Raw genomic sequence first — 26,977 nt, forward strand, 5'->3', positions numbered from 1 at the left:
AATATTAACCATCTTATTTCTAGATAGCTAGTTAGTGATGATGGTTTTATTTTCTTATTTATATTTTTCAAATAGAATTAAGATAAAAACAAATATTACCTTTGAAATTCTAAATTTTAAATTAATTTTAAATTTTAAAGTGATTGAAAAATAATGAATAATCATATATTTGATTAAAATAATCAAGGAGCCCTTCTCATATTTTTTAAAACTTAATTTAATCCAAATTAATTGGCAGATAGTTTGAGAGTGGTTATGTCAGAAAGGTGACCATGTGGCATATTCAGGAATAGTTTACATTTTTAACAGTGCTTTAAATTCCACATGGAGATTATTTCTACTGAAACACCTGTAGCCTAAAAATCTTCTTCATTTATGGAGGAAGTTATAAGGGGTGTATATGGCTCTCTATTCCATGCCAGCTACCTACCGTTGCCATACCACTGGCACCTTTCCTGGAACCTGCATACAGCGTGGTTGGCGGTGTCTGTGGCTCAGGAATGCCTCCACCACCTTCCTTCATGGGATCAGCTCTCTTCCCCAGCACAGAATGCTCAGACAGATGGGACCCATGCAGCCTACATTGATCTAATGTCATTGTCTTATCCTCCTTACCGATTTATTTATTCTTTTATTCTACAAATATTTGTTAAGCACTTACTAGGTGCTGGGTACACTTTAGGTATTTGAGGTGCATTAGTGAATAAAACAGACTAAAATTTCTGTTTTCATGGAGTTTAAATTCTTTAGGAGGAGGCAAACCAAAACAAACAGAAAACCACTATAAGAAATAAGCAAACTCTATAGTATGTTGGACACAGAAAAAAAAAAAAAAGGAAAAAGAAGGTTCATTTAGAGTGAATCAGGGGTATAGGGACTAGAGGAGCTGAACAGGATGCAGTTTCAGATAAGACGGTGGAGCTGCGTGTGGAGCAGACGCTGACATTTGAGCAAAGACTTCAGGAAGATAAGCAGGGATTAATTCTTACCTGTTTACACTTGCCTATTCAGGCAGTAAAAATAGTTAATGCAGCAGCATTCTGATGTGTTTGGGGAATAGCATAAAACAGCTGAAGCAGAGGCAGTGAGTGGGGAGTACCGTATTTTTAGGACTGTAAGATGCACCGGCATAAGATGCACCTATGTTTTAGAGGAGGGAAATAGGGAAAAAAAATTTTGAAGCAAAAAGTGTAGTAAAATATTTAATAACCTGTAACCTTGCTCCACCACCACCCATCCCCCACAATGAGCCAGGTAAACTACATTTGGACTATAAGACGCACCCCCTTTTCCTCCCAAATTGGGTGGGGAAGTGCGTCTTATAGTCCGAAAAATACCAGAACTCAGAAGAGCTGAGGTCTGAGGAGGAACAGGGAGAGGATGGGTGAATTGTAGAGGGTCTCATAGGCCATTTGGCTTTTACTCAGGGTGAAATGGGCCCCTTAGGCCGATATTATCACACCTTTTAGATATCCTAATTCCACTAATATATTATTCTAAATTCACCAAATTATTATGAAAAGACTAAAAAAATTAATTATTCTTTAAACGAATTAAGCAGATACGGCGTGGAAGCTGTAGTGTGTGAAACACACCCTTGAGACCTTCAAACTCTAAAGTGGACAGATGTATGGACACAAATGGAATTCAAAATTTATCAAGAGAATACTTTGTTGGTGGGCAGTGATAGGTGGATGTGATCAGGTTGGCTTGCTACAGTCTATGCGTGCATTTTCTCAGAAGGCTCTTAGGCACATCAAGGTCACGGCGGAGTGAGGAAACTCGGGCAGGTAGTTGCAGTGCGGAGAAGTGGCTGGCCAGTCCTCAGGCTTCACACATGCTTTGTTTATTGCACTATGTTTATTAAAAGCCCAAGATGTAAAATGTGCTTCAAAGGCTTATGAGAAAGAAGTTTACCCCTCCTGAGAGTGTAGAATGTTCTCCAAGCAATTTAAGATAAGACCCTTAGACATCATGGTTCCCTGATTATGTGGTATCCTTGTTTACACATAAGTAACTGGTTTTAAAAATTTAAATGAATTAAAATTTAAATGCAAAAATCTTATCATTAAAAAATGAGAGAAATACATGTTTAAACATCTGATATCTCCCAATGGAAAAAATATTTTATTTAAAAGCATTGGAAGAAACCTAAAATGTAGTCAATAGTTTTGAGTATGAAAAATGTAAAATTTCTCTGTCATGATTATAAAACAAATTTAAGGACAGCAGCATATAAAATATTAATACTGTGCTTAGGAGCAGCTTAATAACCTTGATACATAAAAATCAGTAAGGAAACAACTACGATCAGTAATTATAATAGCTCAAAATCAATAACTAATACACTAAGACCCTTACTAGATAAATGGACAAAACAATAGAAAACTCAAAAGAAGAAATGCGATGAGCTAAAAAAAAAAAAAGATGTGCAAACAATGTTAACCTTTACTAATAATTTTCAAGGATGCAAATTGAAATTGGGAGATGCTTTCTTGAACCTGTCAAGTTAGAAATCATAATAGTGTTACTAAGCATGTAGTGAAACCAGCTCCCACTCACTGCTGACAGTGTAAACAGGTATATTCTTCTTGGAAGGAAATTTAGCAGAGTGTAGTGAGAGCTTTCCATTTTTTAATGGCCTGGTGTTTCTAGGAATTTAGTCCGAGAAAACACTGATTAAGGTGGACAAAGACAGAAGCGTAAAATAATTATTTGTAAAAGCAAAACCCTTGGACTACATCAACTATTCTTTAACACGCAATTGTGTTTACACAGTGACACCTTGCAACTAGAAAAAGTTTATTCTTACAATGAGATATTTATAATCAAATAGGAAAATGCTTATCACATAAAGCAGCTGTTTTCAACCTTTTTCATCTCATGCCACTCATAAGCTAGTTACTAAAATTCTGCAGCACACCAAAAAGTGTATTATATTTTTTGCTGATCTGACCAAAAAAAATAGGTATCACTTTGATTCATTCACACCAGATGGCTGTTCTTGCATTGTCTCTTGTCAGTTTCTTATTTGACAATCTAAGGGAAAAGAGGTCAGTACCTCTGACTAAAGGACCAGGTATTGCATGTTTTAAAAATTCTTGCAGCTCACTGGTTGAAAATCATTGACATAAATGTTTAGTGCAAAATTATGGGTAAGCTGGTATTGTAATATTTTTAGTGTGAAAGTACATGGAACAAGAGGTGGCAGCAAATGTGCCAGACTGAATGGTACAGTGGCCCGAGGGTAGGAGATTTGAGTAATTTTGTGTTCTGATTCTTATTTTTTGGTACTTTCCAGATATTTTTACAGGAAGCATCTATAACCAGAAGGAAAAAAATTAAAGGCTTTTGAGAAATAAACTTATTTACATGCTATAGGCTTGGACTTCCACAGCATCTCTCCTGGGGAGTAACGTGTACCACCAGAACGACTGAGAAGTAAAGGTTTATTTCAGACAGACTGGGGACCACTGTTTTTTTCACTATCCTGAGAACTCTCTTCCTTTCTTGGAGACAAGAGCAATAACAACAAAAATGTACTTAACTAAAGTAGATCCTCTAGGTAACAATGTTATTAGCATATTATATTTCAGAGTAGAGTTGTGAATTCAGATGGGGATGTTTCTCTCTTGTAGATGTCGTCTGCTGCTGGAAATGGAGATGCAGCTCCTGGAAAACAGAACGAAGAAAAAACCTATAAAAAGGTGAGTGCGTGTTTTATTTTCTTTTGTCAGTTCAGAAAGAGGAACACTTTTATTGCTTGGAACGTTAATATTGTTAGAAGTTCTTGTAGGTAAGTTGCTACCTTGGTTGCCTGTTGCTGTTGCAATAAATGACCACAAATGTGCTGGTCCATATAACACAAACGTATTACCTTACAGTCCTATAGGTCACACGTCTGATGTGGGTCCCACCATGCCGAGATCCACGTTTCTGCAGGGCCATTGCCCTTTCTGGGGGCTCTGAGGGAGAGCCTGTGTTCTTTTCCAGGCGGCCTGCGTTCCCTAGGTCACGATTATCTTCTAGCTTCAAAGCCAACAAAGGCTAGTCTTTCCCAGACTGTATTACCTTGATTCTTTAAAGAACCCTTGTGATAACATTGAGCCCTCCAGGATAATCCAGGGTAATCCCATTATTTTAAAGTCAGCTGATTATCGACCTTAATTTCGTCTACACCCTTAACTCCTTGTGGCCATATAAGGACATACGCGCAGGTCCCAAAGGTTAGGACGTAGATGTCTCTGGCAGGCCATTTCCCTGCCCACCACAGTTACTATGATACAGAAGACCCTGTGCACATGCAGTGTTCTTTGTTCAGTATGCAAATCCTTTCATTGACTCACTACTTTCCACCAAATGTTAAACATTTTCTACCTTTGTATTTTAAAAAACCATTTAGGGTGAAATCGTGTCCCACCCCTTTCTAAGCCTCTCAGATTCGGTGTTTGCAGCAGTTGGCCATAATCTCTTTCCAGACTCCCCAGAGTGCATTACCTTACTGCTCTTTGACATAATCCTTGGCTCCTAGCAACCAAGCTACCATTCCTAGGCACCACTACTCCTGATTTTGAATAGACTGTGCATTTTAGCTTTTAAAAAGTCCTTTTCCTCCTTTCCTCTTGGGAGTAGGAGGCTTATGTATGGAAGGTTTATTATATCTCAGCTTTTCCTTTTGCATTTTACTCTTTAACAGAGAGCAGCGAGAAGTTTTGTCATGAGGTACAGGAGCCATTTGATCTGTCCACGTGTTCATGGTGTGGAACTAACAGGATGTGTTTCCTGTTCCTTTTTTTTCCCTTCATCCAAAGATTTGTTTTTATTGATTTTACAGAAAGGAAGGAAGAAAGAAAGAGAGACATTGATCACCAATGTGAGAGTGAAACATTGACTGGTTGCCCTCCATAGGCATCCCCACCAAAAATCAAACCCAGAACCTCGGTGGGTTCCCTGACTGGGAATTGAACCAGCAATATTTTGGTGTATGGCATGATGCTCCAACCAACTGAGCCACTTTGCCAGGGCTCCTGTTCCATTTTTATATAGGAAAACATACCCTTTTTCCTGGTGTAGCTTGTCTTCTGACTTTTCTGCTCAGCCAAACCTAGAAATATGAACAGGGAAGGTGCCTTCCTAAGTGATGATGTGCTTGGGGAAGACTGGGGTGAAGGTTCAAGTGCTCCGAAGTCAGAGTACTGTTATACAATTTGTGCATCTGGCCAAAGGCAACAATACCCTATTTATTTTTAGACACAGGTAGAAAACCAAATCCTATCTCATTTATGTAAGACCTCTTGTAAATTCAACCAAGCATGTGACCAACATAGAGATAGTCAAATTGCCAGCCTGTCAGTACTTCCAATCAGTTTCAAGCAGTTTTCTCAATCAGCATCAAATGCACTATGATTCTTGACTGAATTTGGACTTACAGGAGCTCTTTAGTGACTCGAAGGTAATAGAATGTGACCATGACATCTTAGAGTTTGGTAAGCATGCCCTGCCCAAGCATTTAGTAAAGTGAGTTTTTAATAATATCGTAGGGATGATTAATTTCTCTAAAGGATGTTTGAATTAACAATATTGGGAAGGTTGTAAAACTAAAAATCATATTCTAAAGAAAGCAAATAATTCCAGTAAGAAAAGGTGCAGGATGCGGGGAACTTAAGAGGATTAAAGAAAAAAAAACTAAAAAAAACCCCGTCAACAATTTTTTTAAATGTGTGATGGCATAGGGATGATGCTTTGGATGACTTCTGATTTTAAAAGGAACATAAGCAATGGGAGGAGGCATGTAGCCTCTGTGTAAGAAAAGCACCAAAAACAGCGTACTGCCTAGGACTTGGGTCCTCGGTACACATGGTGTTGATATGCACAGCAAGAAGGGGTCACTTAGAGCAAGTGTTGCTTTACTGACAGGTAAAAGCCCAGCTGAATTATTCACTTTCGTTCTCCTCAATTAAGCAAAAAGACTGTGAAAATGGTGGTGTTCATGGTGCAGTTTTATAAAAGAAGTCATATTAACTATTGCAAGTATGTTTGTCCCTCAGCCCAGACAAACCATTTCCTAAATGAGAGAACTTGAAGCTAGAATAGGGAAACCACTGAGTGTGAGCTTCGAGAAATCAGAAGAGTGGAAAAGTTGCCAAAAGGCAGGAGATAAGCAAATATCATCCCTATTTTCAAAAACGAGGAAAAGGTACATTCCGGGAACCAGATGTAAGTGAGACTACTCCTTGGCATAATTTGAGCAAGGTTTACCAAACACGTGGTTTTTGTACCTTTAAACAAGAAACAGGTCTTCCCTAAACCTGCAGAATTTATAAAGGTAGTTTATGTCAAATTAACTGCATTTCCTATCATGAGGTAGTCATTCAATTAATCGCTAATAAGGAAAATGCTCCGGTTTTATGAATCTTGACTGAAAGGCACCCGGAGGACTGTCATGGCCTCCTTTCAGACCAGGGAGAGACAGACGGAGCAAACGTTACGACTGGCATGTTGGTGCATGATTGGACTCACGTTCCCAAGAATGGCGGTTTTGCTCCCTGTTGACTTAGTCTCCACCAGCAGGATGCACAAACCAACCCTGTGGGGCTTGGCGGTTTTTACGCATGACCTTAATGAAAATATAAAAGCCGTGCTTTTCAAATATGCAAATGACAAAAAACTGGAAATGATAACAGACTAGATGAGTGTCATTAAGGCCACCATTTCACTAACTATTGCCCCTTTTACAAATACCTTGAAGTTAAAACTTTTGCCCAGCCCTAAAGCCCTGACTGTGGGGTTCACACCTTTTTAATAAGCTTTGATGGCCCAGCTGGGTTTCTGCCTGTGACTGAAGCCAACCTCCAGGCCCCAGGTTAGGAACCACCTCCCAATCCACTATGCCAGGCATTGAGAAGGATAGCAAAGGAGTTTATAAGGAACTTACAGTCAAGTGGGGAAATGAAGATGTGAAAACAAATTTAGAACACAAACAGTCTATAACAAAACGTCCAAAAGAGGAGCAATCAGTGAGGGTCAGAGCTAACACGCAGGCTAAGGCTGTCTATATCAGTGCCCTGATCTCCTGGGCAGCACCAGCGACGCTCAGTGCAGTGGGTGCTGATTTCCACGTGTTCTTAGGGAACACTCACTCACTGTTCACGGAACAGTGTTGTGTGTTCTGGGTCTCGATTGTTTGCATGTGATTATTTAGGCTGGCTGCTGCTTGTTCTTCCAGTTGTCCATTTTTCTAATCTATTATCAGCTCTATTATCAGGAAGAATAGCTAAAGTCTGTTAGTGAGGTTAATGGCTCCAGTTAATGGCTAAAATGAGAATTTTGATTTTAGTTGCTTAAGACAATCATGTTAAAACAATGAGCTAGGCAGACATTAAGGGCTGCCTGGCTGTGTTTACAGAGTGCAGTTATTTCCAGTCTCAGTTCATTTGTTGAGTGCATTCCATAAGCGTTATAAAGGCAAAAGCCTTCAGGGCCAGGCAGGTAACAAGGAAGGAAAGTGGTAAATAGGAAAATACTCACCTATGGAGGGGGCTTGTGGCACTCAGCTCCAGCTAATGGAGCTGTGCATGAGCGCTCACTCAGGACGGCCAGACTTCTCAGCATGTCAAAAATGTGAATTCTGATGTGAAATCCTCCCATTTTTAAAGTTGGGCAATTGGTTCAAAAATTTTTAAAAGAATACTCTGGACAAAACAACATATGATTGATCACCTTTGACCCTCGGGCAGGGACCAGTTTGCAACCTCCACACTGTCTAGGTAGAGACATGAGATAAAAGATTAAGATGCAAGAGGAATTGGTGTAAGATCTGGTCCCTGCTTCCTACGACCCTGCAACTTATTTAAGAGAAAACATACGGGCCCATGTGAAAAAATTATATAGTGACTCAAATTGGTATTAAGTGCCAAGACACATGACGTCTCACTTAATCCTCTAGCAAGTCCTGACGAACCTGGAGCTCGTGGCAGTCTTCTGGGGAAAAGGCCTTTCCTTGGACCTATTTGTTGGCACAGCGTTTTGCTGTGATAAAACTTCATACGTGTCTCATTGTTTTTTACCATGGCAGAAAAATCTCACTCCTTAGGTGACCGCATTGATTTACCTACTCATTTGTCTCAATGACTGGGAATCTGCACAGGCATGGAATCAGGAATGAACCTTATTTGTTAGAGGGACAGGAGAGTCTGGCCTAGACACAGCTACGTGGCAGTGTTTGGGGCATGTTGCAGGCAATTTGGGAAATGTGAGCTGCCTCTAAATGACAGCCAGCCGTGGGTGCTGGTTTGAGGCCAGCACTGTTCATTAGAACTTGATGCGATGATGGAAGTGTTCTATAATCCACACTAATACAGGAGATTGAAGCTGCATGTGACTGTGAATTATTTGAAATGTAGTCGGTGTGTCTGAGGAATGAATTTTTAATTTTAAAATCAGTTCAATTTAAATAATTTATTTGTGTTTACTGATTTTAAACAGAGAAAGGAAAGGGGAAGAGAGGAAGAGAAACATCAATTTGCTCTTCCACTTACTGATGCATTCATTGGTTGCTTCTTGTATGTGCCCTGACTGGAGATTGAACCTGCAACCTTGGTGTATTAGGACGATGCTCTAATCAACTGAGCTACCCAGCCAGGGCCAAATCAGTTCAGTTTAAATAAGCACATATAGCTAATGCTTACCACACGTACAAACAACAATGAAGGCTGACCTGAAAGTTTCTGGTCTGAGTAATAACCAGAAATTTTCTGCCATTGTTAGAGAAGTTAGAGGAAGATATTTTTTAAAAAAAATAAGGTGATAAACTTAGAAAAGAGCAAAAGGCAGGACATCAGTTTACCCAGGTAAAATACCGGTGCCAGAGACCTAAGTTTTCTCCATTTTGTATGTGAAAAAATTGCCTACTCCACCCTCACCCTTCTAAAACAAACAGATATCAACATGGTTAAATTACTTATCCCAAGTCACCTAAATAAGATCTGCATTAGGAGGATATAGTCAAGGAGATGATTCAAGTCTCCAGCCCTATGATGTCCAAATTTGTCCAACAGAACTGATCAGTGTTTCCTATCCCCCTGGACATGGACTGGCAATAGAAATGTTCACCACCATCATTTGAGTTTCTTTCTCTCCCACCTCTCCACCCAAAAGTTATCATTCCAGGCCTCTCACCCCTCCCTACACTTCCTCCTTCATCCTGGGCCTGCCCACTCTAGGCCTCTTCTGGGAGGTTCAAGTTCTGCTGACTGCTGCAAACTGCCTTGGGTGTGGAGGTCATCTGCCTTTGGCACCAGCACCCCATCTTCAGATGTGCCAGTAACCTCTTACACCAGTTTTCACCACGGCAGGCACTCTGATGTCAGCACTCTGGACGCTCTAGTAGGAAACTGACCGGACAAGGACACAAACAGGGTCCTTGACCCACGTTTCCCAGTTTTTTCCATTTTGTTTTGTTTTATTTTTTAAGACCCTGGCTGTCCTCTAGTTCCAGTATCTTAGCCAGCTTCCCTATCAGCGGAGGCAGGCAGTGATGGGAAGGGAGGGAATCATGCCAACTCCTTGCCATGTTGCAAGGAAAGCTGTCTTTTATGATTTTTTAAAATATGAGTGAGGTAATGACTTAGAGATACTTCAGTCTATGAGGAAGCATTTACTTAAATACAAGCTTTTTAATAAAATATCTCTGGGAGCCCTAGCTGGTATGGCTCAGTGGATTGAGTACCAGCCTGAAAACCAAAGGGCCGCTGGTTCGATTCTTGGTTACGGCACATGCCTGGGTTGTGGGTCAGGTCACCAGTCTGGAGCGTGCAAGACCCAACCACACAATGTTTGTCTCCCTTTCTCCCTCCCTTCCCCTCTCTAAAAATAAATAAATAAAATCTTTTAAACATATATAAATAAATAAAATATCCCCCAGAAGATATGGAGGCAACTACTAACATTGGCTGCCTATGGGAGAAGTGAGTGGTGGGAATCTTGAGTTGGGTGAAACTTTTCTGCATTCACCATTTATGCATATTTAATTTTGAATGAGTAACATTTTAAGATGACTTGGATACCGGCCCACAGTGTCCTCGGTGTTATGGATGAGATACGAGACAAATTCACACAGACTACCGAGTCCTGTGGAGGAAAAGGGAGGGAGCAGTTTCTCTCTCAAGGGGAGAGCGCCCTGCCCCTTGCCTTGACAAGCTCGTAATGGATTCAATTTGTGTAGGAATACAGGTGTATACGTAAAGCTCATCAATCATTGTCAGGCAGAAATGATTAAACAATAAATAACATTCAGAGAACTCTGAGGGCTTATTCGAGTCAGGGTCAGATAGTTAAATGAGAACAAACTCACTTCCTGCTTGGACCCTTGTCATTTAAATTGAGGATATTAGCAAAGTAGATTTCATAGGATTTTATGCATTCTTTATTAGGCCTGAGCACCCTAGGGAACTCGCCCTTTCCAGGACAGGGCTGCACCCACCACTGGCATTGTTTCAGGCTTAAGTCAGGCAGGGGAAGTAAGGCAGCCAAGAGATTAGGAGACTTCTTGCAAACAGAATGAGGACTCAGGCTATGTCAAAGCCGAGGGGTGAGGGTCCATCACCCCTCTTTTCTATAGTCCCCACGTCCTTCCCTGGGGGCCCTATGATCGTGCCTGTCTTAGGTCGTCCCTCCCTTGAGGAATCTTACCTGTCATTGGCTAACCGATTAAGTATTGGGGGCCAGGAAGGATGAAGAAAAAGAGACAGAGGTGGCACCCCTGCCAGGGAGATAAGCTTTGTTTCCTTAGTGGCTTATGGTCTGAACACTGCTCACTCAGCCTTAGGCAAGGGGGGTGGTGGGTTACAGCTTCTGAAACCAGGCAGGATGGTTCCCAACATTAAGATGGGGAGGGACAGCTAGCATGCATCTCATGCCCTGACTGCCCTTCTGTTCCTTCAGGCCCTAGAAAGCCACCAGTTCTATAAAACAAGACACTTGCTTTCTGCCCTGGTGGAGCTACACTCTGTAACTTCACTGAGGCATCTATGTCTTTGCAGTGAGCAGCACTTGTCATGAGTAATAACCACACTGGTCTTTAGGAAGAGTGGTCTAGGGCATTCCAAGTGTTATCTTAATTCACTTTAACCCCAACCCCTAACTCAGCCAGTGTTCTGAAGTGTTCTTAGCCTTAGAAGTTCTGAACAGCACCACTTCTGCTCCCTGGGGAACACTTGGCAATGTCTGGAGACATTTTTGATTGTCACAAATGGGGAATGAAGGTTGCTATTGGCATTTAGGATGTAGAGGCCAGCAATGCTCTATCCTAGGATGCACATAACAGAACCCACAACAAAGAATTATCCAAATGCTAGTAGCAGCAAAGCTGCAAAACCTTGCCCAAACCAAACTACTCTTCATCATGGAAGGTGGATGTGAGTCCAGCTCATGGAGATACTAGTTGTGTAACCTTAGGCATTTTTCCTAATTGATCTGAGTCTTCATTTTTCTCACTGTTGAAATGTAGTTAATACCTATCCTGAGCAGCTCATAGTGCTGCGAGGATCAGGCAGTTTAGCAGATATGAACACATCCTGGGAGAAGTGGAATACCAATGAGTGAAGTCACTGTTTCTATTAGCAACAGCATGATGCCTCGGCCTCAGATTCCCAACCAGATTAATTCGCTTAGAACCGACCACAGCGGCCAGTGTGATGGCCGCCCCCTGCGCTGGGCTCAAGGAGAAACCGGTCACCAGCATCCTGGTGCTGGTCCCAGTCCAGCCGGGCATGGGAGGGCAGACAGTGGGTGCTGGAGCAGGGCTTTGTGTCCTTCCCAAGAGCGGTGGCTCCAGAAATAAGAAAGCTATACACTATTAGTCAGCTGCCACTGTGTTTTTAGGACAAATACCACATGATATCATTTGTATGTGGAATCTAAACAGCAAAATAAGCAAACAAATAAAATAGAAACATACCCACAAGCACAGAGAAGAAACTGATGGAAGCCTGGAGGTAGGGGAAGCGGACGGATGGGGCGTTGGAGGTGGAGTGAAAAAAGGTGATCAAATAAGAAGTACTAATTGGTAGTTAGTTACAAAGAAGCATGGGGATGTAAGGCAAAGCATAGGGAATGTAATTAACAATATTGTAATAACTATGTATGGTGCCTGGTAGGCACTTGAATTATTGGAGGGAACACTTTGTAATGTATATGAATGTCTGTTCACTGTGCTGTGCACCTGAAACTAATACCAAAAGTATGAAATGCAAACTGTAACTGAAACATAAAAATTAAAAAATAATCCCATCAGATTCAAAAGCCTGTGTGATCGATCATACACTGTTACCATCTACCCTTCTGTGCAGTTCCTTCCTCCACAGTCCTCAGCTTCCACACAGGATCATCTGGGCTTCTGTCTACTTCCTTGCCAAGTTCTAAACAAGCCATTTCAAACTGCCTTTATGACTTTTAAGCAAGATGTTGCAGGTAATTAAGCAAAAAACACTGGCAGCTAGAAATAGTAAGAGAATCCAGCTCTGCTATCACGGTGTTCCCCTGAGGCATTTATCTCTGAGCAACTTCTCTTAGCATTCACTTTGGAGGGAGCATCTGTGTGTTAGTCCATGCCGCCAGGGTTGCTGTACCTCTGCATTGTGATTAACTATGTACTGTCCATCTTTCAGTCCCAGATTCCAATAGATATCTTCTTGGTGTCCCCAAAACACTCACTCTAGGGGGAAAATTCTCTACCCCAAACGTGCAGCGCAGCTTCCTTCAGGGGCAACAACAGCCAGCGCACTGCTGAGCTTGGTGTTAATGGCAGGCGGAGGGTTTCTGCTTTGCAGTCGGTTAGGCCATCTGAGCTGGAGTTCCTGCTCTCAGGACACAGTGTTTCTTTTGTCTTTAAATTAAAAGTCTTAAATGTACACAGGCAGCCTGCATGTCTTCCTGCACGGCCTGGCCAACGTGGCTCTGATCTGGCCAGCAGGCTCCTTGTTCCAAGGACTATTGGCTTGTCCATTTTTATCACTACCACCGCCCCCCCTTCCCTTGTCTGGACACTTATGAGAGTGTTTTAAAGGTGGCTTTTAAGAAGTTGCTCAAGAGCATAGAAATTTAAAATTATGGAATTTTGTATTCTAAATTCTGAAAAAGACCAGCAGTGAAAGTTAGGTCCTAGTCTTACATCTACTACCAGGTTCCCCCAGATAGTGTACCTGAATTTTCCAGCCAGTTCTGTCCACTGTTGGTACGTCCCGAGTCTGTGACTTTTACTGTCTGTACCAGGAAAGGAAGATGGGACAGCGGCCCTTGGTGTGGAAGCCATCACACCAGAGACATTCAGTACATCATTAGAGAGAAAAGGAAAAGAAGGCAGCCATGGGCTCTGGGGACTACAAAATTAAGATTTTCAGTCTTCCTATGTCTCTTTTGCCCAACTTCCAATACATATGTATATCCAGAGACACAAACTGGGTCCAAGTATAAGGAAATTTTTTAACTTTTCACAGACCCCAACTGTACTTTTTTCCCAGCAGAAAGATGAGCACTTCTTGCATTTATGTCTGTCTTTCTCCTTATCCAAGTGCTGCTGTTTACCTTGTATTATGGGTCAGGGAGCATTTGGTTATCGAGCATGGAGCTGACATTTGGGCTGTCTAGGTGACATTCTAATTCTCCCAAGTGAATTGTTTGTGTTCTGGCTTTGTCATTTTTTAAGAGTGTAGCCAGTGCCTGGGAGATAAGACATACGTTTGATTGTATGTCCATGCGTTCATATATTTATTCAGTTGACAAATATTTATTTAACTTGGCACTGTGCTAGGCTTTGAAGGTGGGACAGAGGCCAAGACCCAGTCCATGCCCTAATAATACTTTTACTGTCATGGTAGAGATAGACCAGAAGAAGGAAACATAATAAAATAATTACTAACTTTATAAGTGCAGTGAATAAAGTAAACAAGGGTAAGTGTGCTGCCCCTTAGATAAGGTATTTGGGGGAGATAGCTCTCTAACAAGGTGACCTAGGGGCTGGGATTGCAGGAATGAGAAGGAGCCAACAGACAGAGAATGAAAGTGAGAGCATTTTTGGCAGAACAGTCACGACCTGGAGGCAGGAAGGAGCTCAGTGGATTCAAGGAACTGAAGGAGATGCCAGTGCAATGGAGGCTACCAAGCAAGGAAGCGTGGGCAAGTTGGGGTGAGAGCAGTAGCTGTCCTCTGGGGCTACTGTTGTCTCCCAGGTGACAACAGACAATGCAGTCACAACTGGGGGTGGGAGTGTACAGTGCTTACTGGCATCTAGTGATGAGCCCAGGGATGCTGCCCCACTTCTGCAATGTACAGGACAGCCCTGCACAACAAAGGGCTATCTGGACCCAGATGCCAATAGTGCTAATTTGAGGAACCCTGGGTTAGAGAAAGTCGAGGCCTAAGCTAAGACAGTAGACTGGGAAGAGGAGGCATGAAGGGGACAAGTTAGAGATGCATTCAGAGTCCATGTAGACGGGACTGGCTCACGGCTGCACATGGGGGCGAGGGCATGGTGGGGGTGATGGGTGACCCCAGGATTCTAACTCGGGCACCTGGGGAGATGTGCCCATGTATCGAAATGAAGAGGAATGGCATGGGGAAAGGTTTGTGAGGGAAAACTGAGTGTTCCAATTTGAACATCTTTGGAGATGTCAGTGAGCCACTGGGGAGAATCAAGTAGTGGGTGAAGTGTGGATTTGGAACTCAGAGGAGAGATCCATGGTTCAGATTCAGTTTGCTGAGCTGGCAAGATAGAGAAAGAGGCCCAGAACTAGAAACATCCACTTTTTGTTATTACCTCCTGAGACCCCCCTCCAGAGTTATGTTACTGAATAAACAAAGCTGTCCAAGTCATCCCCTTATAACCTCCCATTGGCCTCCATTACCTACAGAGAAAATGTTCTCTGCTCTGAAGCAAAGTATATGGGTCCCTTGTAGTCCATTCCCAATGGGCATGTCTCGACCCATCTCCTGTCGTTATCTTCGGCACACACCACTCCGCCACACTGACTGTGTCCATCCCTGTTCCTTTCTGCCAGTGCAGATCATTCCAGAATGTCTTTGTTTTAGAAACAGCTCTGTCATTGCCCTTCTTTACTCTCCCAGGCAGTGACGGTGAGTCACTCTGCCCCAGGCCTCCCTCACCACCCTGCACTCACCTCTCTTATATCATGGATCACTTTGTTTTGTAATAATCACTTACAGTAATGTCCTACCCCTACACCTGAGCAGCTGGAGCGCAGGTGCCTTGCCAAATTATCTTGACATCTATAGGATCCCATATAGTGCCTGTCACAGAGGGTTTAAGAGATGTATCACTTTTTTCTTCTTAATTCTAAAGCTGTTACAGACTTTGCAGAGAGATATGTTCATGAACCTACCATCCCAGATCTGCAGTCGGAGGTGAGATGTTGGGGGAAGACAAGGGGCATGAAAGGGGTGGAATTTGTACCTTGAATGTTTGAATTGCGGGGAAGCACTTTGGAAGAGCTCAGTTCAGCTCTATCGGCTTTTTCTGTTTCAAAGATGGTAGTGATTATCCACATTATGGGTCACTGTATGGCTCTTTGAAAGTTGCTTGTTAAAGATATGGCATCTTTAAATCCCTTGTCTGTAGTCTACAGACTGCTTATGATCAGCAACTTGTGGAAGAGCTTTGGCAATGAATTTAAGAAGGCAGCCTTTCTGTCGCTGAAAGGTTCTATTCATTCCAGATGTTTGGCCCAATTAAAGGTTGCCCCTAGATAAATACCAGTAATTGTCAGGGTCAGGATTTGGGGTTGGTTGGCAGCCCCTTTCTCTAACACAGCAGCAAAGTAAATACCCTTCTCTTTGAAGCATGAAAGAAACAAGATCGATGATTTCTCAGGTTTACCGTTTCAAAGGAAGTGAGAGGGAATAATAACCTCGCAGGGAGTTTTTTAATCTTCACCTGAAGACATTTTTTTCCCATTGGTTTTTAGAGAGAGTTGGGTGGGGGTAGAGGGGAGAGAAACATTGACTGGTTGCCTTCTCATATGTCCCGGTCAGGGATGGAACCCACAACCTAGATATGTGCCCTGACTAGGAATCAAACTCATGACCTTTCGGTCTACGGGAAGATGCTCCAACCAACTGAGCCACACTGGCCAGGGAATAACCTGGCAGTTTTAAAGGCAGCTACACCCTTCACAAAATCATGGAAGAAAGTAGAATTTAAAGCTGGAGTCAGGACCTAAAGGCTGACAGTGAGGAGAGCACAGTGTTTATATTCTTCCTCACCAGCAACTGCCTGAGGGGAGTCTGCCCAGGGCAGTCAGGCTGGCTCTGCCATTTATGAGCTCAGCCTCATGCAAGACACATACTGTCTGAGCACAGCAGTCCCATGTATGGTTTGAGTATTAATGTGAGGATGTATGAGAAGGTACTTGAAAGATCGTAGTTGGCCGTAAAAATATTAAATTGCTATGATTGCTGGATCCCTACTCACCCCCAGTGGAAGTCAAGCCCCATGAGAGCAAGGACTCTGCAGAACAGGTAAAATTCACTGCGTAGTGAAGGAACAGGTAGATCTTCCACCTTCTGGGACATTGTTCAAATTTGGAATTCTGAATGGCCTGGGATCCTGTTCTCTCTTGATGGCAGTCCCTACTATTCAGTGTTAAGGTGAAAGGTGGTTTATAAAAAGCAGTGGAATTCTGTGGCAAAAAGAAATCTAATTTTTGCCCATAAAGGACACCATAAACACACGTGCACACACAACCTATGCCCAGAAAGGAATATAGTTGTATCATCTCTCAGTGTCTGACTTAATTTGGGGAAACCAGGTTGGGCTTCAACATCCCTTTCTTCTCTGTCTCTGCCTTTGCATGTTCTAGCTGCTCTTCCTGGGCCAGTGGGATTCTCCTGGGGAAAATTAAATGTCCTCTTTCTAAGGACACAGAGTGCAATGGAATTGAAGACAGGAGGATGGGGGAAGTTGAGGGTGAGCAGGAAATGGCCAGCTTTATGTCACATGCATTCTAAAGAAAATCTGATTGTGCTGGAAAAACTAAGCACAATCAGCACAGTCCTCTCTCAAGATTATTTCCTTATTTTTAACTTAATTGTTCTAAACTTGGAGACAGATCTCTCCTACCATTTTCTCCCCGCTGTGTTCTGTAGAACATTTAATTTGAATGTAACTGCAAATTATAAATTAGGGGTGTCTTAAACTTGTAAATACAAAAGAGATTTTGAAGCAGTGAAGCTGCATTTGTGAACAAAATCAAAGCACAGAGCCCTCTAGATTCCCCTTGGTGAGACAAAATCCTGTTTTCCATGGAAGTATTCAATGTGAAATATGTACTAAGTTTCCATTCATCTTCAGAACCTGGAGTATGCTAAGTTAAACCGCCTTCATTCATTTATTTTTAAGCACTTTTTTGTTTAGCATGTTGGATACTTCCATTGACATACATATTGTTAATTTTTAAATTTGTATTTTTGGAATCATGGTAGTCCTGAACCATTCCAGGTGAATTTACAAATGGGTGGGAAGAAACTACACAGTATAATTGGTTGTCCAGCCCAGGAAAAGGTGGTTTAAGTCAGAAGCCAGGTGGCCACACAGGGGTGAAGTAGATGTGGTCATTCTCAGTGAGACATCCCGTGGTCCCCAAACTACCTTTGGGGACACACACAGTGGCCAGCGTACAAGGCAGAGTCTGGCTGAATCTGGGGTACCAGACCACAGCCCTTTACTATCAGGCTTCCCTCCCCACAAAGCAAGACTTTAAACGAACAAGCTACTCTTGAATAGGAAACATTACAGCCATCTGCAACTTTCTGCTTGTTGACCTAAACTTGCCCCCAACAGGGTCAGCGTGTCTCGGGAACCAGAGAGCCTCGGGCACCCATTGGCCCAGGCTGCATCCGTGCCCTCAGCTTTCCGAGGCCCCAGAACGCCGTGTGTTCACACTCAGTAGATAAGTCTGGGCACATTCTTGTGTTAGCAGGGAAGCAACAGTAAATAAAAAGGACATGGCCTGAGGCCTCACCAAGCCAAATTAAGGGTCTGGACAGGTTGGTGAAATACACTCAGAGCTTATTTCGTTTTAGATCCCTGCTGGCTGATTCAGGGCCGTGCTTGTTTACCCAGGTCCTCACTAACACTGACCTCTGTTCTTTTCAAAAATCTTCCCCAGTTGGATAGGTGAAAATGCCTTAATTTTCATTTTAATTTGTGTCCATTTTAATTCCTGTTAAGTTTGACCGGTTTTTTTCCGAAATGATTTTATTCATTTGTATGCCTTTCTTTGAGAATTATCTACAAACACCCTTTGCTGTTTTATTTGTAAGAACTACTTATATATTAAGGGCATTGCATTTTGTTGCAAATATTGTACTGGTTTAAATTAGCCTTTTCATTTTGCTTACCATTTATTTTGAACCCAAGCTTTTATAAAGCCAAATTTGTTAATATTTCCCTTAAGACTTTTGTCTTTGCTGTTATTTTTAAATTTTGTGCTAGTAATGCTTTGTTTAAATTGTAATGTTGTAGTGTGAGGCCTTTCATACTATTCTTAATTTTCAAAAATTTCCTGGTGATGTAAATACACTTATCACTCTAATTGAACTTTAGAATTATAAGATGACTTCCTCTAAAAAAATTTCTATTGTAATTTTTGTGGAAATCGCATTAAATTTATTAACAACTTAGGGAGAACTAGCATCTTTAACAATTGAGCCTTCCATTCCCAGAATGAAATAAATAAATACATATATTTATATTCTTTTATGCTCCTCAGTAGGTTTTTATTTTCTTCAGAGATTTTGTACCTATTTTTAGTTAAATATACTGCAGAGTAATATATGTGAGTGTTGTTAATTGTTTTGGGATTTCTTTTCTACTATAAATAGGGTTCTTTTCATTTTCTGTTATTTTTTTTTAGCTGGGAATGTTTAAGAGCTTGATTCATGTGAGTTTATTTTGTAAACTGCCAACTTGATTTTTTCAAACTATGCCACTACGTCCATGATTGAGTCTTGGATATCTTAGGTAGCAGTTATATCATCTATAAATTATCATCTTCCTTTTTCTAACCAATATTTTGTATTTGGCTTTCCTTATTTTATTAGCTTGATCCTCCAAAACAAATATCAAAGGATCCTTGTGGTGAAAGGACAGCCTTGTCTTACTGATGATTCCATAGCACAAACGGCCCTCGTGCTGCCTCCCAGGGTGCGTTTTTCAGCACATACAGGGGGTGGATAGATACGTAAATAAAAATTCCTTGGTTAATACATTTGGGAAGTATCTCTCTAGAGCTTTCAATAGTAAGTTTCTTTCTGACTCAAATTTGACTAAATTTTTTTTTAAAATAGTAATTCGCTACTGACTTTGTTTATATAATTGATTTACGCAAACTGTGGAAAGAGAGTCAATGGAAACACAGTTAGCTTTTTGAGATACTCCAAGTACTTGAAAATAGTAAAGCCATATTTCTCATAAAATTATATTTAATTTAGATTTGGTATCAGTCCAGATGGACAGGGTAATTAAATTATTTCCTTATAGTTTGGGACAATTTTTAGAATTTTTTCCTCTAGGCCTGCTGATCTTTCACCCATAGAGCAGAGTAATCTGTGGAAATTATCCTAAACATGGAAATTACCCATGTTTTTCATAGGTTATGCTAGGGTAGGCAAGTTATTGAAATCATTCCTCCTAAGAAATTTTGTTAGGGGCAAGAAAGCAAAGGTGGTTTTGTTTGTTTGTTTATTTCTTTGTTTCTTTGTTTGTTGGACTTTTTTCCACCTGAAATTCTGTGTTTATTCATCTCAACTTTGCTTTTCAATGTAAGTTCATATTATATTTGGGCTCCTATTTCTTCATTTGTAAAATTTGGGGTGAGGATGACAGTTAAATGCTTTTTAAGTTTCTTGGTTATTTTTTATTTTCTGTTTTGCTTTTGTGTGTTTTATTCTGTGATCATCCCTTGCAGCAATTGCTTTATTAAGAACATGCAGGCCCTCACCAGTGTGGCTCAGTTAGTTGGATGCCATGCCACAAAGAGAAAGGTTGCCAGTTCAATTCCCAGTCAGGGCACATGCCTGGGTTGCGGGTTTGGTCCTGGTCAGGGCGTGTATAAGAGCCAACTAATTGATGTTTCTCTCTCACAGTGATGTTACCACCCTCTTTTTTCCCTCTCACTTTCCCCTCTCTAAAAATAAATAAATAAAAATCTTTTTTAAAAAGAACAGCATACAGGATGTTGTGGAAAAGTGAAATAGAAGGTGGTGAAAGGTGGAGAAGTTACATTTTATTTCTCATCTGTTTTAAGAGAATCTGAGCTCATTTTTTTTTAGTGCAGAGGCAATAATACCTTGCATATTTTCCAACCCTTCCTTAAATACCCTGTGGTCTAGAAACTCATGTGATTCGATGGGTTTAAAAAGATTAATCCTCTATGGGAAAAGTAAAGATTATTACCCACCTTTTGTGTGGTCCAGGGAAAATGAACACACCAGAAAAGTATCCAAAGTCTGACATGAGAGTTTCAGTCTGGTAAGCAGAGAAACTTAAATATTCACAAAGCAGAGCACAGTGCCCTCACCACACTTGCTCCTCAAGCCCAGGGGAGTTCTGCTGCCACCAGAGTCTAAATGTAGCAGTGGTGTTCTAGAAAGAAGACGAGGAAGGCAGAGTACTGTATTCCTCTGGGTCTGGCATTGGTCATCGCTAGTCCAGAGAGGTCCTGTCTGGAGCATCTCCCATTCAGAAGGCCAGTGGAGCACTCTTTCGTGTCAAACCCATCACTCATCATTCAGCAAATGGCCATCGGGGGCCTGTTTTATGCCATACACTGGGACCACAGAGATACAGTCTGCGTTCCTCGTTTTGGCCCAGTGTAAATTAGCGGTGAGAAGTACCTTGGAAATAATTACAAGCATTCAGGTAACAGAACGAGATTTTCAGCAAACAGTTGGTCCCTTTAGTGTAACTGCAGTATGTTTAAACTTACTGTGTGTTGACAGGCAAGTATGGCTTTGGCCTTAACATAAAAATAACTCCAAACCCCAGAGAAGTCCCAGTAGAACGTCTCTTTATAAATAGATTCACCCTTTTGGAGCTAGTGAGGCAGAGTGGAAAGGTAGAGTGTTTTAAAATTAATCTATGTATTAGTTTCCTATTGTCACTATAACAAATGACCATAATCTTAGTGTCTTAAAACAGCACAAATTTACTCTCTTACAGTTCTGTAAGGTAGACATTCAGCACACATCTTGTCAAGTTAAATCACGGTGTTGACAGGGCTTTATTTCTGGAAGATCTAGAGGGGGATCCATTTCTTTGCCTCTTCCAGCTCCTAGGGTCCTCTTACACTCAACCCTTGGCTTGTGGCACCTTCTTCCATCTCATGTCCAGCAATGGAAGCAGAGCCCTTTTCACTTTGTATCTTACTCACACTGTCTCTTAAATTTTTTTTTATTTTGTATTGGTTTCAGGTGTACAGCTTAGTGGTTAGACAAGCATGTACTTTCTGTAGCGTTCCCCTTGATATTTCCAGTATCCCAACTGGCACCAACTCTCACCCTTTCTTTTGTCTCTTCTTTTTTTGCATTTTGAAGGACTTACATTCTTACACTGGCCCCATCTAGTAATCCAGGGCAATCTCGGGAGATTGTCCCCTCAAGTTCAGCTTATTAGCAACCTCAATTTTATCAGCAACCTTGTAAGGTAACATATTGCTTTCTAAGGTAACGAACTCAAAAGGACTCACACATTCTAGAGATTATGACAAGGATGTGTTTGGGGCCATTTTGCTATCTCCCACAATATATTTATAATTTAATGGTGTCCCCTGCTGTGCGCTTACAACACTTTGTCATCCCTTTATCTTAGACTGTCAGCCTGTCTGAGACTCTCAAGAGACACTGGTTGAGGTCCAGAGGTGTGGCGACTGCCCCGTGTCTGTAGTTCCTTGCCCTCCTCTCTTTGCCTCCCTCTTCTATTCAACGCTCTCCCTCTAATCCTTTAGTGTAAGAAACTCGCCTTCAGGACCTAAATCCCCATGTAATGAATCTACACGGATGAGATCCTCATACACAGTATAAGCAGGAAACTGGGTTTCTGATGCTGTTCCATGCAATTGAAAAGCAAATATGGCTCATGTTACCACTGTCACATGAAGCAGTCAATTTTTAAACACAATTGAGAAAATCAAATTTTGAGCCAGCTCACTGCTGGAGGCAGTGCAGGCAAGCACCCTTCATTTCCATCATTGTCATGCATCTCCCACAATGCCACTTGCTCTTATTTCTTTACTGTTTACAGAAACAGGTCATGTTTATGGAGCATGTCCGGAAGAAGGAAAGTATATATGAAAAGTCTCTACATGGGGTATAGGGTTGAGTGATCCCTAGGTTGGAATCAAGGACTGTAGGTATTCCAGTGACTTCATATGTACCATGGAACTGGTATTTTCCATCTTTCAGCATACAGCTTAGATAAGCTTGGATGGATCTTTTTAATAGTTCTCTGAAAATGGAACGTTAGCTATCTACAGAGATTTAATCTTGGGCAAAATATAGGAATAAGGTCTTCACCTCTGATGGCAGAATTATTCCTTTTTCTTGAAAGTAAGTAGATATCCTGTGTATTTTTTGAGAGTCCTCACCGTCACTTGAGGTGGAAATAGCAGAAATGATTAATTTAAACAGGAGAAGGATTGTGGAGTGGGTGAAGCTGACATTTGTCTGCATTGCATTCTTAGAAACTTAGACTCTTAGAGTTGGAAATGCCTCTGATAAAAGTGCTTATTAACATGTGAGGAAGTAGAAGCCCCAATACTAATTAAGTCCCCAGCCAAGGATGTGCTGAGTCCAAGAAGCTGTGATGGAGCTCAAGTTCCGAGTCTCTGGGCCCTCAGCACACTGCACTCACCTTTGCCAGCTGTGCTGGGCTGACCAGACCTAGCTGCCGGCCCCAGAGATGCCCTTGGTGTTGATTTCTGCCTGGGCATTTTTCATGCACAGATGGCTAAAATACGCCCTGGGCAGTTTACCCTTGAGAACTAGAGTGCCATCTGCTGTGGGACATGGCAGCCCCAGTGTCTGTGTGTCTGTGTGTCTGTGTGTGCATGTGCATGTGTGTGTGGAAGATGGGGAGGGTAGACAGGCATGTTTGCACATGTACTAGACCAGCTGCACTTTTAAGGCCCAGAATCAGGACACAAGTGAACAGAGTGCACTTTCCTGTCCCCGTCACCATTGGTTTTTTATTTTCAAATCACTTCAGTAATTGAGTTTTGCACTTGGCTTGAAACAAAATGTGAGTTAAAACAAGTGTGACATTTTAAGACATTGTTCTTGACAAGTGCAAATGATATCCCATTTTGTTGACATGGACAGCATGTATCGCAGACGAGAAAACAAGAAACGTGGAACATCCACCTGTGGTAGAAGGATCATTTACCTTGGCGTGTGTTAGGAAACACTTGCACTTAGATGAAGTCGTGGTTTTCAACTAGGGGTAATTTTGCCCGCCCCCCCTGCCACCCTTAGGGGGCACTTGGCAATGTATAAAAGTGTTTCTGGTTGTCACATTCGGAGGAAGTGGTGCTACTGTCATCTAGTGGGTAGAGGCCAGGGCTGCTGCTGCACATCCCACAGAGCACAGAACAGCCACCATAGCAAACACGTGCCCAGTTCACAGTGTCGGTGGTGCCAGGGCTGAGGAACCCTAGCCAAAGGGAACTGGTGCTTCATCTGCCACTTGGCTGTAGAAGGCTATGTAGAGAGCTTATTAGTTTAGAAGCAGCTTGGCATGTGGAATAAACATAACTTGGGGGCAGTTTCTGTGGTCTCTATGGCTTGCAGAAGTTTCTGTGGTCCAGCTGTGTAAGGGAGTAAGTTGGCACAAGAATTCTAGGACAGCCCCTGTGTAGTCCCAACCCCTGTGTAGTCATCTCAGGGCTCTGTTCTCAGGGACTGGAATTGGACATCAGCTTCCCTCTGCTCATCATGTAGATTCTGTGGTTGAGGATGTAAAGTGTTTGGGTGGGGGGTGCATCATAATATAGTTTGGATAACCAAACACAGAATTAAAGTAGTAATTAAGAATACAAAGAACTAAGGAATGCATTACCCTTATCCTACTTTATCAAAAACAGTCAGGGAACCTAAGGCAGGTGCTGAACCTCACATGCCTCACAAGCTTTGGCCAAGACCACTGTAGCAGCAATGGCTGAAAAGAGAGGAGTCCCGGGAGGGAGGAAATGGTTAGGAGGCTGCTAGAGCCCTTCTGCATACTGTGTTAGACTCAGGGACTGAGCATAATAAGAATGATTTGTACTTCCTTGTTCCTTTTTGAATCTTTGAAAGAAAATTTCCATATTGTTTGGGCTTTTTCCCCCCAAGAAAATTTCCATATTGTTTGGAATTTCCCCGCTGGTTAAAGTCCAAAAAAAATTAAATCATGGGATTGAGACACAGGTATTTCCAATCACGCTCATTTTACAGGACTGATGACAGGTGCTTCCCTCCCTTGAAAATAACTCCCCTTGAGCACAGAAGCCCGTAAGTAAGAGCAGCTGTGTCAGGACCACCTGCACTGTTCTCTGTGCACCCTGGTTGGTGGTGGTTGATCAAAGACATGGGGCTGCTTTCTTCACTTCAGTTCTCAGTGGGACACTGTTCCTCTGGGAAAAAGCCCTTCTATTACTCAGCCAGACTGTACAAATTTCCCCCAAGCCATATCTTATACCAGGTATGTCTATTCCACAAGACAAGCTGTTTCTAATGGACCCTCCGTGTAGCTGCCTGAAGACCTGTATCAGATACTGGTGCTGGAAGAGGGGTGAAAGGATTCTGCAGAGGGAGGGGTCATATCAAAGTGGGTGTGGCAGAAGGCAGGTAGGGGCTATCTATCGGAGGCCAAGCCAAGATCAGGAATCAGCCAGGCCTTTTGTACAGCAGAATCAAGGAACATTCAAGAGAACATAACACAGGAATTTCTAAACAGAGAACTGCTTGCTTATGTGCATTCTGAGAGTTGGCTGCTGCGGGGCCTAAAGAGAGAGAAGCCCCACATCCGAAGTGAGGTATCCATAGCCTCACAGAATCTTAGTGGTGAGATGGTCTTTATCCGTCTGATATAATCACTTAGTCATTCAGCTGAAGCTGTTGAGCACTGAGCAAGGCACCGTGGTTAGATGGCAGACAAGTCAGCGTAGTTGGGAAGAGAGTGTGGGGTCAGAGGTCTGGGCTGCAGCCACCTACCACAGTTTCCTCTCACTGTTCCCAGGGAAAGAGGAAGGAAGGAAGCACCCCTCTATTGAGCAATGGACTATGGGTCAGGCACTTTCACTTGTGTTGCAGTAGCAGGACCTCCACTAGATGAGGCCATCAGTGATCCATTTGAGGCAGGAGCACTGGAGAACTGGTATGCTGGGATCAAGTCAAGAGGTTCTAGGAAACCTGCTGAGAACCAGCACATCACCCGATAGTCCAGAAAGGTGGCAGAGTCTGGTGCTGAGCTCTGCTGGGAAGAATCCTGATCTAGGAGTTAATCTATTGGTAGCTCTGACACCAACTTTGATGACCTCAGGCAACATCAAAAGCAATTTAATAATGTCCTCTCCGAGGTCAAGAGGAAAGAACAGAACAGCAGTAAGCAGCATTCCCAGCCTCTCCCCAGCTGGTGCTTCTGGAAGTTGCACTTGAGTGAAGCAAGATTGCTTCCTCCTGCTTCTCCTGGGACAAATGACTACTCTTCTCCTTTCTCGGTATCAGTCTTACTTACTTTAAGAGGTATAATCCAAAGTAAGCAAAATGCAGTTACTTCCCATTGAATTTTTTAATGGAGGAACTGTAACTAAAAAAGAAAAGGGCAGAGGGAAAATGTCAGAATTAAATACGTTAAGCCTTAGACAGCAAGTGATTTCTACTAAAAAAATAAGTGAAATTAGAAAGTAGACTTACAGAATTTTCCATGTGGAAGAAATTTTAGAAATCAAATGCCCTCATTTTATAGAGGAGAAAACTCACCCAATGATATCATGTAACTTTCTCAGAGTCTCTCAGCACCTTGGTAACAGCAGAAGGGGCCAAACTCAGATTTTTATATTTCTGATCCCAGTATCTGTTCATATTTGCAAATTAATATGGGGGGGGGGGCTTACGAAATGAGAGCAGTCGTCACTGTCTGTGAATGCTTTTTCTTCCCTTTTTCTACCTTTGCCCAAAAACTGGTTGGTTGGCAAACTAGGAGCCTCCATTCAAGAGTCTTTTCACTTGTGTCTTGCCCTAGCCACCTATCCTCCACCCCAGCATACATTTCTAGTGGCAAGAGGAGGGAGAGAGCCTGGGACAGTAAGATGGCAGCATGATGACAGAGGATAAGTCCGGGAGAAGCTTCTCCTGAGAGCCGGAGCTGCAGTGCGTGCAGAAGCATCTTAGTCAGTCCGGAACACACCAGAGCGCTTCTCAGGGATGCAGGGGCAGGTGCTGGTCCCTTCCAGTCCATCACATTCGCCTCAGTGACCACCTGCCCCCTGGCCAGGGACTCTTCTGGTCCTTACCTATGTGCAGCCTGGTATCCAGGTGGGTTTTGATAGTGCTCCTGTTCCAAAGATCTCAGTGCATTCCTGGTGGAAGGGCTGATCCTTGCCTCTGGGGCCAGGAAAAGCAGTGATTTGAAAGGCCACGAGGGAGAGACCAGAAGGCAAAGGAGAAAAGGCCATCAGATGTGGGGTGAGGAGCTGCTGGCAGATGGGAGAATCCTGTGCACCTACAACGGATGGGTTTTTGTTCAAATGTACAGGATTCTCAGAGGATTTAAGAAACTGCATTCCAAGGTTCTGAAAGTGTGCAGGCAGAAAAATCACACTGTGAATGCAAGTAATCCTATGTCTTGAAATATAGAGTTACACAAGCAAAAAATGCTTAATCCCAAAAAAGAGTACACAGTATTCAAAATTATCACCCAACTTTGATGCCT

General features: G+C 42.3%; 1 protein-coding gene across 2 annotated transcripts in view; it reads left to right on the forward strand.

The window, feature by feature from the left end:
* PIP5K1B (phosphatidylinositol-4-phosphate 5-kinase type 1 beta) overlaps positions 1 to 26,977 on the forward strand; it is a 323,321-nt gene that overhangs the window by 129,300 nt on the left and 167,044 nt on the right. For both annotated transcript variants that reach the window (XM_028508340.2, XM_036021727.1), the window contains exon 3: positions 3,639 to 3,707. In XM_028508340.2, coding sequence (XP_028364141.1) covers positions 3,639 to 3,707 — 69 coding nt within the window. The remainder of the gene's footprint in view (positions 1 to 3,638; positions 3,708 to 26,977) is intronic.

The sequence above is a fragment of the Phyllostomus discolor genome, chromosome 3 (genome assembly GCF_004126475.2).
Source record: "Phyllostomus discolor isolate MPI-MPIP mPhyDis1 chromosome 3, mPhyDis1.pri.v3, whole genome shotgun sequence".
NCBI classification, from domain to species: Eukaryota; Metazoa; Chordata; class Mammalia; order Chiroptera; family Phyllostomidae; genus Phyllostomus; species Phyllostomus discolor.